The 12,663-nt window shown below is 47.4% G+C and overlaps 1 protein-coding gene across 1 annotated transcript in view; it reads left to right on the forward strand.

Annotated features, from left to right (window-relative positions):
• LOC308361305 (ephrin type-B receptor 3-like) overlaps nt 1-12,663 on the forward strand; it is a 50,761-nt gene that overhangs the window by 15,277 nt on the left and 22,821 nt on the right. The window contains exon 2 of the mRNA XM_080833600.1: nt 10,240-10,304. Within this exon, the coding sequence (XP_080689726.1) occupies nt 10,240-10,304 (65 nt within the window). The remainder of the gene's footprint in view (nt 1-10,239; nt 10,305-12,663) is intronic.

The following is a 12,663-nucleotide window of genomic DNA, read 5'->3' on the forward strand; positions in this document are numbered from 1 at the left end:
TCTGTGTGTATGAGTGTGTGTGCTCATATGTGTATGTGCGTGCGTAAGTGTGTGCATGTGTGTGTGAGCGTGTGAACCTGAGCAGTGGGAGCGGGTGCAGAGGCAGAGGCCCTGCCCTTCCACATTCCTGTGTGTGTGTTAGTGTGTGTGTGCGCGCCTAACCTAACCTCCTTTTGTTGTGGCGCTCCTGGCCCACATGTGTAATGAGTGGGCAGGTAAACATTAACAAGCTCCTCTCCCAGCCTAATGAGCTAACGTGAGAGCTAGCAGTCAAAGCCCAGGCTCCTCCTGCCCTGGGGCTACCCCTGCGTCACCTGCAGCCTCTTAGCCCTGACAAGCACACACACACACACATACAGAGCAGGGTAATTACTGTGAGCGCTCGCTGCACTCCAGCCAAAGGTATTAGCTTGAGTCTTATTTATTTTACCCGTAAACCGTAACAAACCTGTAAAAATGAACGGTTGAGAGTTGTAATTTTGGTGTAAATTAGGTTTTTGGGGAATTCTCTGACTGTTCAACTGAGAAGGAGAAGGTGCACTGGAGCTGAATCAGCTGCAAAGAGGAGAACGAAATGAGCATAACTTTACCATTTGGTCTATTTCTGTTGTTCTCCCCGTTGGAAAAGGAAAACATACGAACCTCAAGGGCTGCTTTCAGTGGTGGATGTGAAACATTATAAAGTAATTGAAACCCACTGGCATGCTGAAAATGTCAGTTTGTGTGTGTGTGTGTGTGCCACATCAGACCAGTTGCTTTAGACAAACAGCTGCTCTTTAAATGTAAAGCAGAAATCTCTAGTTATACTCAACGCAACCAGTACATTGCATTGTACAGGAATGTGGTATGGCCATACAATATGTTTAGATGATGACTGTATCACAGGGCGCTCTCCCAACGTCTCCAAACACAGACTGAATACCTCCGGAACAGAAGGCAGGAAGCCCAAAGCCTCTCTCCGCCTCCTGGGTATTCTGTGGTGTATTTCATCACCAGAATGAAGCGTGCCCGTGTGTGGGTGCTTGTATGCAGGCATGATTTTTTAATGCGCAGCCTCTCTGTGGAAGTGTGTACATAAATCCAGTTTATCCCCCACGGTGCTGGCATTAGGATAGCACGCATCATCTAAGGTAGAGGGTACACAAATAGAAGGAGGTGTGTATGCATGGGGGTGATTATACAGTATGTGAAACAGTGTGTGTGTGTGTTCTGGAGAGGTCTATCGGTGCTGCACACACGCTCACACAGACACACACACACACACACACAAACACACACACTTCCCTAAGGAGACTGAGCACAGCGCAGATCACAGTTTCCCCCATTTTGTCTCTGTGTTAGCCAGGCTGTCCAAAGCCTCAGCATAATAAATGTGTCACTCGAAGGGCTTCTCCAGCATGTAAACAGAAAAGGAGAGAGAGAGAGAGAGAAAGAAAGAAAGAAAGGCAGAGAGAGAAAGCCTCTGAGAATAAAATGTGAAACGGGGTGAGAGAGAGAGGGAGAGGGAGAGATGGGTCTCTGGGTGGCTGCTTGAGGAGACAGCTCTACCACAGGGCCCCCACAACACTGACAGGCAAGACTACTGTGCCACACATGCCATCACCAACCATAATGAGCAGAAAAAAAAAGAGAACGGGAAAAAATGCCACAGATGAAACACAAATACACACACACACTAGACTCGACTTAAAACTAGAAAAATAATCATAAAAAACCGGGAACACACACACACACACCAGACTTGCATCAGAAATGCAAAAATCAAAGCACTTCTTCAATCACATTCCTCCTCCTTGTTCGCCTGACGCTCCTCCTCCTCCTGTGATTTATTCTGGTGCTCGTGGTGCAGTCTGGGTACGGCTCAGCCGGGGTTTGGTGTCAGTCAAACACGAGTGGCAATCTTCCTGCAGTGAGCTCTCTATAAACACCTCACAGTGTGAACCGTACACTGCAGGTATCCAGCTAGACCAGGCAGAAAGAAAGAAAGAAAAAAGGAGTGACTGAAAACATGTTAATGTGTGATCCTGGCCACGTCTGTTTGTCTGTCTGTCTGTCTGTCTGTCTGTCTGTCTGTATCTCTCTCTCCTCCACCCCCTCCCCTCTCTCTCTCTCTCTCTCTCAGTCTATGGCAGACGGTGGAGTTTCTCCTCTCCGTTGGTGTGTTATTTAAGCTGACGCACAAACACTCATCCTGGCAGCCACCCGACACACACACACACACACACATTCTCAAACTCCCACATGCCCGTCCCATCCACACCTCCTCACGGCCCTGCTATCAGGCTTGTAATCAAACAGCCTCCTGCTCATTAGTCAGATGTACAGAGGCTTCGGCAGCAGCTCCCCGTCTGTTTCCACCAGACACAAAGACACAAATCAAAGAGTCGCATCCCCTCCCCCACTCCCACCAGCGCAGCCCTGCACTGCTGCGCCACTACAGACAGAGAATACTGATGCGCGCAGCGCACTGCATTCAGCTTGCGCAGACGCTCGCAGACGGACCTGGCCCTAACCCAGCACAAGCCTGACAGCATTGGGCCAGATGAACGTTGGAGCCAAACATTAGCAACCATAGAGAGCTGATGCCGTATTTCAAACCCATCACGTGCACATTCTGTAATATTACGAGAGGCTGTGTAAGAGCTGGCATACAAATAACACAGTTCCACTAACCCCTCAAAGATACCAGTCCTCCTATCTCCATCTATTTATAATGGGAAAAGCAGACACATCCGCATAAAGGCTAATTTGCAGGGACGCGGCAGGCTGTCAGTCATGCCTCTTCCTGACGGGAAGCGCTGGAGAGAAGGAGCCAGAGAAGGGCATAAAGATCTGGGCAGAGTCTGCTCTCGAGCCGCGTGTGAGCCGTCGGAAAGGCTAGACGAGGGAAGAGAAACCTCGGAGTGATGCCACGGGCTGACAGGGGCTTTAGGCCTGACTGACAGCGCTTTATTGATGGGATGAGGGAGAGAGATCCCAGACAGCCCGGCTAATTCTGGATCAGGCATGGCCTGCATCTCGTACCGATCCACTCCAGCGCTGTCCACCACAGCCCCCACTCCCAGCGGAGCCCGTTTAGAATCCCATCTCAGCGCCTGAGTCAGTTTAACCCACAAAGCGGACCGCCGCCAAAACCCGGCCCGCCATGCCCATCCCAGTCTGGCCCGTTCACAACGAGAGCTATTAGAGTCATGGATTTACACAAACTACACACAACATCAGATCTCACTGACAATAAACCGCTAACATACTTTGTGGGAAAACAGTGTTTTAATTAGATCAGGGTTTTTTCCATCCTTGAGCTGTGGGAAGGCTTGCCTCACCGTCCCCATGACATATGCTTTCTGAAAACATATCCACATAATGTGATTAAAATATGGCCATGTAATCTAATCAAAATATCTCCTATTATGATATACTGTAATGGTTCCCTGCCTAACCTTTCAGCACCATATAGGCGATTTTTGACATCCCTCAAAGAACCAACGCTTTCAGCTGGGTTATTGATTGCAGTCTTTTGGCATGGTGTTCTTTTAAATATAAGTCAAAGGCAAGTGTTTGTCTCCTTGCTGAAAATGCTCTAATTTTCATCCTCTAGCCCTGTGTATGTGTGTGTGTGTGTGTGTTACCTTGAGGTGTAATGAGTCTCTGTTTTAAATGGCATGCCTGCAGTCATGAACTAATGCTTAGGGAGGGCTGATGGCAGCACAGGAGGACAGGAGATGGTTTCGGTGTTTAGTCAGACAGAGAGCCGTCACGTTATCCGGTGAGACTCATGCTCATAAAGCCAGGTCTGCTCCTCCAGGCCCACCCCCTAAACACTGTCATTAAAATAACCAGATCCACAACACCAGCTTTGATGTTCAGCGCAAATATTAAAAAAACAAAACAAAACAAAAACATTTGAAGCAATGCAATGACGGGAAAGGTTGGGGCGAGAATAGAAGTTGTCTCTGGAAACTGGAACTGTCCATTGTGGAGCCTAGTTAAATTATTGCATACGGAACGTCCTAACCCATTTTCAGCTTTGGAATGATGGATGTTACGACAGAGAAACCTGAGCAGTTGTGCATTCATACTCACTACTTAAGAAACACTCATTCCGTGGCCCATTCAAATCTCCTGATTTAAGAGGGATAGAGAGAGAGGCAAGTGTTTCGACCATGGTAAAGGTTTCTTTCACATCCTGTCACACAGGAAGTACTGAACATATCTCACCACCTGTCCCGCAGGAGACACACAACTAGAGTGATGTCACGTGTGACACATTTGCACAAACCCATTGACAAAAGAGAGCGAAGGAGGAGGGGGGAGAGGAAGAGACGTGAGAGAGAGAGAGAGGGGCTAGAGAATGAGAGCCTGGGGTGGGGTGAGGGGGCAGATGACCCAAACAGCCCCCCTTTCCTTTTGATCCAGCTCAATGGTTATGGACAGAGGGAAGTACAGACATGCACACACACATTATACTGTAACTTATTCTCTCTCCCACACACACACACACACACACACTCACACACATCTGGCACACCTGGTCTACAGACAGGTGTCCTGGGGGCTACCTGTTTGTCAGATCCACAGTGCTCTGTAATTAAAGGAAGGAGGTGGGGGGGGGGGGGGGTGAGAGGCTCTCTTCTCAGAGCAGGCAGGAACTGGAGCAGTCAACCAAACCTCTCTGGTTCTCAGATGAACAAACCTACAAACTTTATTCTCTAACACACACTCATTTTTACATATGTCTGTCTGTGGGCCTCATATACAGAGAAAGAGAGAGAGAGAGCAAGAGAGAGGGAGAGAGAGAGAGATACGAAGAGGGTAAGAGAGAGTGTCTCACATTATTAGCAGTGAGTTGCCCCAGTGACAGGCATTGTGAGCTGACTGACAGCGAGTGCAGGCTCGCCGGGGGGGCCTTTCAGGGGAGTCTTGAGGGGCAATTCTACCTTTATCACCAACCCTCCACAAATCAATGCACTGCCTTCTGCATGTGTGAGAGAGTGTATGTGTGTGTGTCTATGTATCTACTGGCATTTGTTATAGTGTTAATGTGTGTTAGTTTGTCTGTGTGTGTGTGTGTGCCTGTGTGATTGCTGGGAGGCAGAGGAGGGCTAGTCCTTCAAAAACATCCATTCTCCTAATCACCTCACTCCACGGCAGCACAAAAGAAGAGGGCTGCTCTTCCAATTTAAATTTAAATGGAGCCCCCCCCCAAACCCCCCGCTGTGCTTTCGCCTGCACCGGCCTTGTTCTGCCTGCCTGCCTCTGCACTGGGCTAATCACACTGGCAATAGAAGCCAATGCAAACCAATCAGACTAATAGTTTAATGCGCCTAATGCAGTGTTTGCCTGTACCACCCACCACTGACACATCTCATAGGGGGTTTGTGGCCAAACACAGCTGTAGTGTTGGTGGAGTCAGGAAGAGAGAGAGGTTCACCACCCAACCCCCTCCACTCTCACACACACTCACTCAAACTCTCACACACACTCACTCAAACTCTGTCACACTGAGCTGCCATGATGTGTTTGTCCCTCTTTATAGTGTCACAACAAAGATAGAGAGACCGAAGGAGGAGGGGAAAAATCAATTAACAGAAGAACTGAGGAAGTCTCAGAGGCCTCAAGTGTGTCTCTCAGTTCAGCAGATGCATCCTCACTCTTAAAGACGAAACAACCACAGCCTCATAAACACAACTAGTTTTATGTTTCATAAAACGCTGCACTGAACTGATGAGATACTGTGGCTCTGTAACTAACAAAGACAATTCACCGCAGCAGGTTTATTTGGCAAGAAGACAGAAAGAGAGAGAGAGGGAGAGCATAATCTTTTATGAAATACTGCACTATTTAAAGTTGTTTATGTTGTTGTTAGCATATCTCAGACTCACAACCAAGCGAGCGCACAGCTAGGGCGCCTTCCCAAAACAAAATGGCGTCCTGAAATGGCCCTCGTCTGTCAGAGCCAGAGCTCTTTGTTCCAAATTTACTGTAGCGCTCCGCTAGGTGTATCCTTTCCTCACAACCCTCTGTGTGTGTGTGTGTGTGTGTGTGTGTGTGTTGCCGTGGAGGACTAGCCTCCAGTGCCTGCCCCTAAATAAAACTCTAAAAGTAAAAAAGCAAAGTGTCAAAGTGCAATCCAGCATGATCCCTCACCTGTCTGCTGTGGATAGCTAGGGAGTCTGAAGCAGTGTACACACACACACACACACACACTCACACAAACACTAACATGCACATTCCTCTGTGTCAATAATGGTGGTTTAAAAAAAAAAAACTACCCCCACTCCTCTTTTAGAAGACTGGTTGTTTGAACAAAGGCATATTTTAAGAGGCTTGCAACCCTGGGCACTAAGTGCATATCTGTGTGTGCATGTGTGTGTGAGAGAGAGTCTTTTCGGACACACAGAGGACGAGTGAGTTCCAGGCTCTCCCTGTTATTAGCTGTGCCCTATCATTACAGGATTAGGATGCTAGGGGCTGGCCTTGTTGGATAGTGGTTGCATACGTGTGTGTGTGTGTGTGTGTCTGTGTGTGTGTGTCTGTGTGTGTGAGAGAGAGATTGTGTGTGTGTGTGTGTGGCTTTGTTGTATTTGCGTGCGTCTGCGTGCCTTTTGATGTAGGTTGGCAGCCAGCTGTGGTTTCCTGACTCCTGGCACATGACTCATATATGTGTCATTCTCAGTGCAGTCTCTTGTCCCACACACCTCTGTGAACTCGGTGCTCTCCGTCGCACCTCCACCAATCACCCAGCACCTCCTGCCCTCATGTCGTGTTCACAACATGGCTACACTTGATGCTCTTCCGGTCAGAATTAACCAGCCTGACATAAATGTCAATAAGGCTTTTTGTAAACATTTCATTTTGAACTAAACACTATAAACCAAGTAATTGTCTTTATAACCAATGTCTTAACAATTATATAACATTTCTAGTTTTTAAGTGTACTTTAAATAATTTTATACCATTTTACAACATAATAACATGTGTGTCTTCAGTTAAATAAGTATTCAGTAAAAATGATAGGAGTGATTTATCAAGAAAATGCACACCTATTCATATTAACACCAGTCTAAAGTTGCCAACCATTTATTTTCACTCATAAAACTAAGTATTACAGTCTTATATATTTTTTTTACCAGAGACTATACACATGTATAAGGGTGCTCACAACAAATGTAACTTTGTTAAATGATTTGGAAAAAAAAGATGAAAATTCTTTCATCCATTCACAAAGGTAGGGTGAAGGATGACTTGCATCCTCGTAAGTTTAAGATGAAAGAAAAGTTTTTTTTTAAATTAAAGACCTAAGAGTTTTAGAATGATAATGACAAATGATAATTCCAGAACACAGCATGAGGGTTAAACATTGACAGTGAACTGAGCTGCCCCGCCCAGTCCTGTGCACATATACTCATTCGCAGGTGGCAAATATTGACTGCCAACCCGAATATCCATCGCTTCACACAAGAGTGATGACACAGGTCATCAGGTGAGAGAATGAGATAGATAGACAGACAGAGAGAGAGAAAGAGAGAGGGACACTATAAAAAGACTATACACCCCTCCGTCACTTATTTGCATGTATTTGAGCTCACAGCATAACGAAAGCAACTACGTTCCCACCCATGTCTGTGTAAAATATGCTTTAGCCTGTTTAACTCTCAGTGGTGAGGGAGCCTCTGTCTGCTATCTGCTCCATCACCGGCCTCTTGCGCCTCCAGGGGAAACTGAAAAAGTCTGACATAGCCCTGGAATGCAGAGAGGAAGGCTGCCTTTGGAGAGAAGTCTGTAGACCTGTCTGTCAGGTTCCTCAGAGTAACCCTCTGAAAAGCCAGCGCAATTTGTAATGAGAGGACAGACACAAGACAGAGAGCGAGAGAGAGAGAGAGAGAGAAAGAAAAGGAGAAAAATAAAAGAGAGAAAAAAATCAGACAGAAAAATAGAAAAACACAGAATGAAAACAGAGCAGAGACAGGTTGTCAGCCACACTCCAGCTTTGGACAAAGCAGGGATTGTGCATGAGTTCAAAACGGCCACTGTTTCACTGTTTCAGAGGTCAATAATTGACTACCTGTGTGACTGATTGCAGAGGCAATACAACCCCACACAGTATGAATCCTGCCTCTGAGAACGTATGTGAACTACCCCCCACATTAACACACATAGACAATTTGGCTATATGTGTGTGCGTGTGTGTGTGTGTGTGTGTGTGTGTGTGTGTGTGTGTGTGTGTGTGTGTGTGTGTGTGTGTGTGTGTGTGTGTGTGTGTGTATGCAGGATGGGACAGGTCACCCAGTGCTGTGTTTTGTCATACTGAGTCAGGACTGCCCTATCATCTAAAAGGCTTGACCAGGCTCACAATGCAGGGCTTTGCTGTTTTTCATCGCTAGCATAGAGGGCAAACAAAGCCGAAAAGCACAGAACTCACGCGCACACACACTATCCTGAACCTTCCATGCCGTTCTCCTGACTCAGGCCTTCTGTGAACGCTGGAAAAAGAGAGAGAGAGAGTGTGAGTGTAAATGTGTGTGAGTGTGTGTATGAGCTGCGTACAGGAGTTTGTGAACTGTACCAGCAGTTGTTTGGTGTAGTTATGCGATGAGTTGAGTTGTGCGTTATTGCATTCCAACATCCAGATTTTTAGAATAATCATTTTTTAATATCAGTAGTAAGAGTGGTACCATTGCGTTTTCTAACAGATTTTTTGAATAATTATTTATAATATCAGTAGTAGTAGTGGTACCATTTTGTATCTGTTTTATGACTAAACAGTTCCTTACTTTCAGTACCTGAAGGAATTAATTTGTGATGAAGATCATTTGATCTTGTTAAATAACCAGTGTGGTATCTGACATCACATCATTTCAGGAGTGGTGAGGCATGCTTAGTAGCTATGGGAAAAGGCCCCTGTGTGTGGCAAAAGTCTGAAAGCATTGATTTTTTACCCTACATCCCCCTTTGGGATTCGCTGTCACTCACTTGAAGTGGTGCAAAGGAAGAAAAAAAGGTGATGTACCAAAGATACAGCGGCGTGACAACACAGACAGGGACGCCGCTGGTTGATGTCGGAGCTTCTGGAAATCAGTGGGAAATTCCGCCAGGACAGAAAACACGCAGATACTGGGAACGTAGGGAACGTCTCCCTTTAAGGCCACATACCTTTGTCAGCATTAGCATGCCTGCACACAGTCCCAGGAGAGGGGGAATATTTACTGTCTACACCTTTTTCATGTCACACATCCTGTCAGCACAGCAACATAGAACGAACAGAGGGAGAGAGAGAGAAATAGAGAAAGGGAGAGAGATGGAAGAACGCAAGGAGAAAAAGAACGCACTAAAATAGAACTACAGTGGAAAAACGGGATGTGAGGGGAATCGAGTGGGACTGCCATTTTTGAATGTGCTGACAGTATTTGCGTGCGTGGCCTCTGTGAGCCAGCCGTTCCGTTCCGTTCTGCTCCGCTCCGCGCTCGTGCTGCCTGTGCGATTGTCTTAATCAGACTCAGGGAGAGCGTACCAGCCTGCTAATGACTGCCGCTACTAAAAATAGGCTTGTGTGTCAAGTCGTCACGGAAATCATGCTACGTGTTTTCAGCGCTACGTGTCTTTTTCTTATTATTATTTTTTATTCACCATGACAATTGTGCTAGATAGTGAAAGCTCTGCTTTAAAACCCTTCAAAGAGAGAGAAAGGTTAACTGTAACAGATTGAACAGTGAAGTGGCCCTGGGTCGCGTTTTGTTAGGAAGACTTTTATTGCCCCTCTCCCATCCCTATAGGCCTTCTGTTGTGTTATATATCTTCTTGGGTTTTACGGCCACCAGCTTTGGGGTGTGAGTGGGCGCTTGGGTCTCTAGGAGTGTGGGACAAGAGGCGGTTTGCCCTCTCAAAAGCACTCAAGATTGGTTTCCACCCATAAAATAGCACGCCAAATTAAGTCTCATTAGGCCAAGCACGCAATAAATCCACAACAATGCTGTGTGGATCCCCCACATAGTCGGGTCCTTTTCCTTTCCACACCATCGTAAATATTCACGAGATGGACCCACAACAGCTTGTGTTCAATAGTTTTTTTTTCTTCTCACTTTAGTGGGGACATATCTAAATTATCCTAATAGTTTGGTTTGTCTCCCAGTGTGTCCCTGAGCCTTTTTGTTTCCGTGTGGTGTTATTGTATCAAATAGCTGATAATAATGCAGATTAGTCTAATTGTTGTTGTTTTTGCTTTTGTTTGCTTGCGTACAGAGACTCTGATGGACACCAAGTGGGCCACCACGGAGCTGGCCTGGACCTCACACCCGGAGACTGGGGTAAGCATCTTTCAGCTCTACCACGGAGGATTATTCTAGGAAGGATCAGGCACAAGCCTGGAACAGATCTGTTCTAGTCAGTTCTATGTGGGTACATGTGAATGTGAGTACGTGTCGGTGTGTGTGTGTGTATGTCTGCGGCTTTTTAATTTCCACATCCTTTCTGAGATGCGCTGCGTTTGCTTACACGAGCAGCGCACACATATTGAATTTCCCCCTCTCCCGTTGTTCCAAAAGCGTCTTTTCTCTAATCTCCGGAGGCAAAGGGAAATAAACGTGCTGAAATACAACCTCATAAAGCACCCGCAGAAAAGACCCCACCACCAGACGCTGCACACCACAAATCTCCCTGCATCCCATACAGCCACTGACATCTCACCCCCGCATCCCCTTTCCCAAGTCTCTCCAACAAAAGCTCCTCGACGTCAATCCTCGAACTTCAAAGAGGCCCCTCTCCTCCCACCCGGGCCCTCTCGGCGCTTGTTTTGTGCGTTTCGGGGTGTGGATGGAACCTCTCCCTGCCCTCGCCGCCCCAAACGCCATACCTCCACAGCTGTTCCCAGCCACTCCTCCTGTCGGCCTTTACTTCCGACCAACTTAGCACTTAGGCAGAAAACACAGACACGCCATTGACCCCGGCCACAACAACCCACAGGAATCCAGTCACCTCCCTCCCCGCCTCCTCTCTCCTCTTAAGTCCCCCTCGAGTCTGAGATGCCAAACACACAGCTTCACTCCTGAGGGAGAGAAAGAGGAAAATTGATGGTCCGTGTTCTTACCCCACATAAGCAGATGCTTCTTTTCGAGAGGCATACGGCTGGCCCATATTTTATCGGAGAGAAACATGGTGTCCGCATGGCCGTATATAGTGCTTTTGTTCGGCTTTAATTGCGCCTCTTTTTGTGCGGAGCAGGGAAGGAATGTGCCCAGACAACAGAGAAATCCCCTCAGTAATCCCCTCTCTCACCACCACCACAGCGCTGCAGGGTCTGGCTCAGGTCTGGCTCAAGTCCGGCATGGGCTCTGTCTGGGTTTGGCTCAGGTCAGGCACGGGTCTGGGCCGAATCCGGGCAAAATCCATACCAGATCGGCCTGCAGCTTTCTGGGTGCCTGGTTGCCGCAGGGCAGAAATATCCATTTGGTTGAAGTGATGGCAAGTCCCACCCTGAACCATATTGTGTTTTTGATGTTGTTTATGCAGACATGTGAGAGGGAAGCAAGCATGGTGTTGCCCCTAAAGACACAGAGAGAGGGCAGCAAGCATGGTGTTGCCCCTAAAGACACAGAGAGAGGGAGGGAGAATCTGAAAAAAAAAATGAAAAGCAGTGAGAGAAGAATAAAAAACACAAAATAGATCCCAGACTTCCGGCCCATCACTTCTCCTCACTCCACATCTGTAACAGAGGCTCACTGACGAGTTATGGACGGTCCATATGCAGTGATGAGGTTCTGATGTTGACACTGTACTGATCTACAACAGGACTGGGTCAATTTTTACCAATATTTTAGTTAACCTTAAATATCACACACTCAATCATACAGGGAACAGACACCTTCAGCTGAAGAATCTCTCTGAGCACTCAGATGTTATAGTGGGTTCATCTAGAACACGTTTTGTCTCACCTCCGCCATCCTGTGCCTCCTTTAGAGCACATCTCTCTCACCTCTGCTATCCTGTGCCTCCTTTAGAACACGTCTCCCTCACCTCTGCTATCCTGCGCCTCCTGATGATGATGTTCTCTCTGACCTCCGCTATCCTGCGCCTCTTAATGCTGACGTTTTCGCTCTCCTCCGCCATCCTGCGTCTCCTAATGCTGACGTTCTCTGTGCATCGGAAAGTAAAATCAGCGCCTTTGACTGCAGAGGACACAAACACAAGTTTAAAGGGTTGGTTCGTAGGGAGGGGGAGGGTACAGAGAGAGAGAAAGAGAGCGAGGGAGAGAGAGGGAGTAAGAGAGAGAAAAGAAGCACATCTAAGTATTCAGACTGTCAGAGTGAAATCGATGAGCAGGGACTTGGCCCCCTTTCCTTACCCAGCCCTATTTAATGCCTGTGTTTGACAAAGCGAAGCATCTGAGGCCGCATATTGGAGCTCCGGCAGTCCCTCGAGTAGCTGACCTCCTGTCAGATGCCCCCCCCGCCCACCCACCCACCTCTCTCTCTCTAGCGCTCTCTCCTGCTGGGCTATTTATTACACTCAACTAAATACCCATTGACACTTCATGCATTCCCCCCTTCTCATAGACCTGGCTGGCGATGATCGATACCTGGCCCGCTCTCTCAGACAGAGCCCGGTATTAATGCCGCCTCCGCAGCCACAGCTACTGTTAGAGACCGTCTGCAGTGGCCCCCGGGGGCC

This window comes from Sprattus sprattus (assembly GCF_963457725.1).
Source record: "Sprattus sprattus genome assembly, chromosome: 2".
Taxonomy (NCBI): Eukaryota; Metazoa; Chordata; class Actinopteri; order Clupeiformes; family Clupeidae; genus Sprattus; species Sprattus sprattus.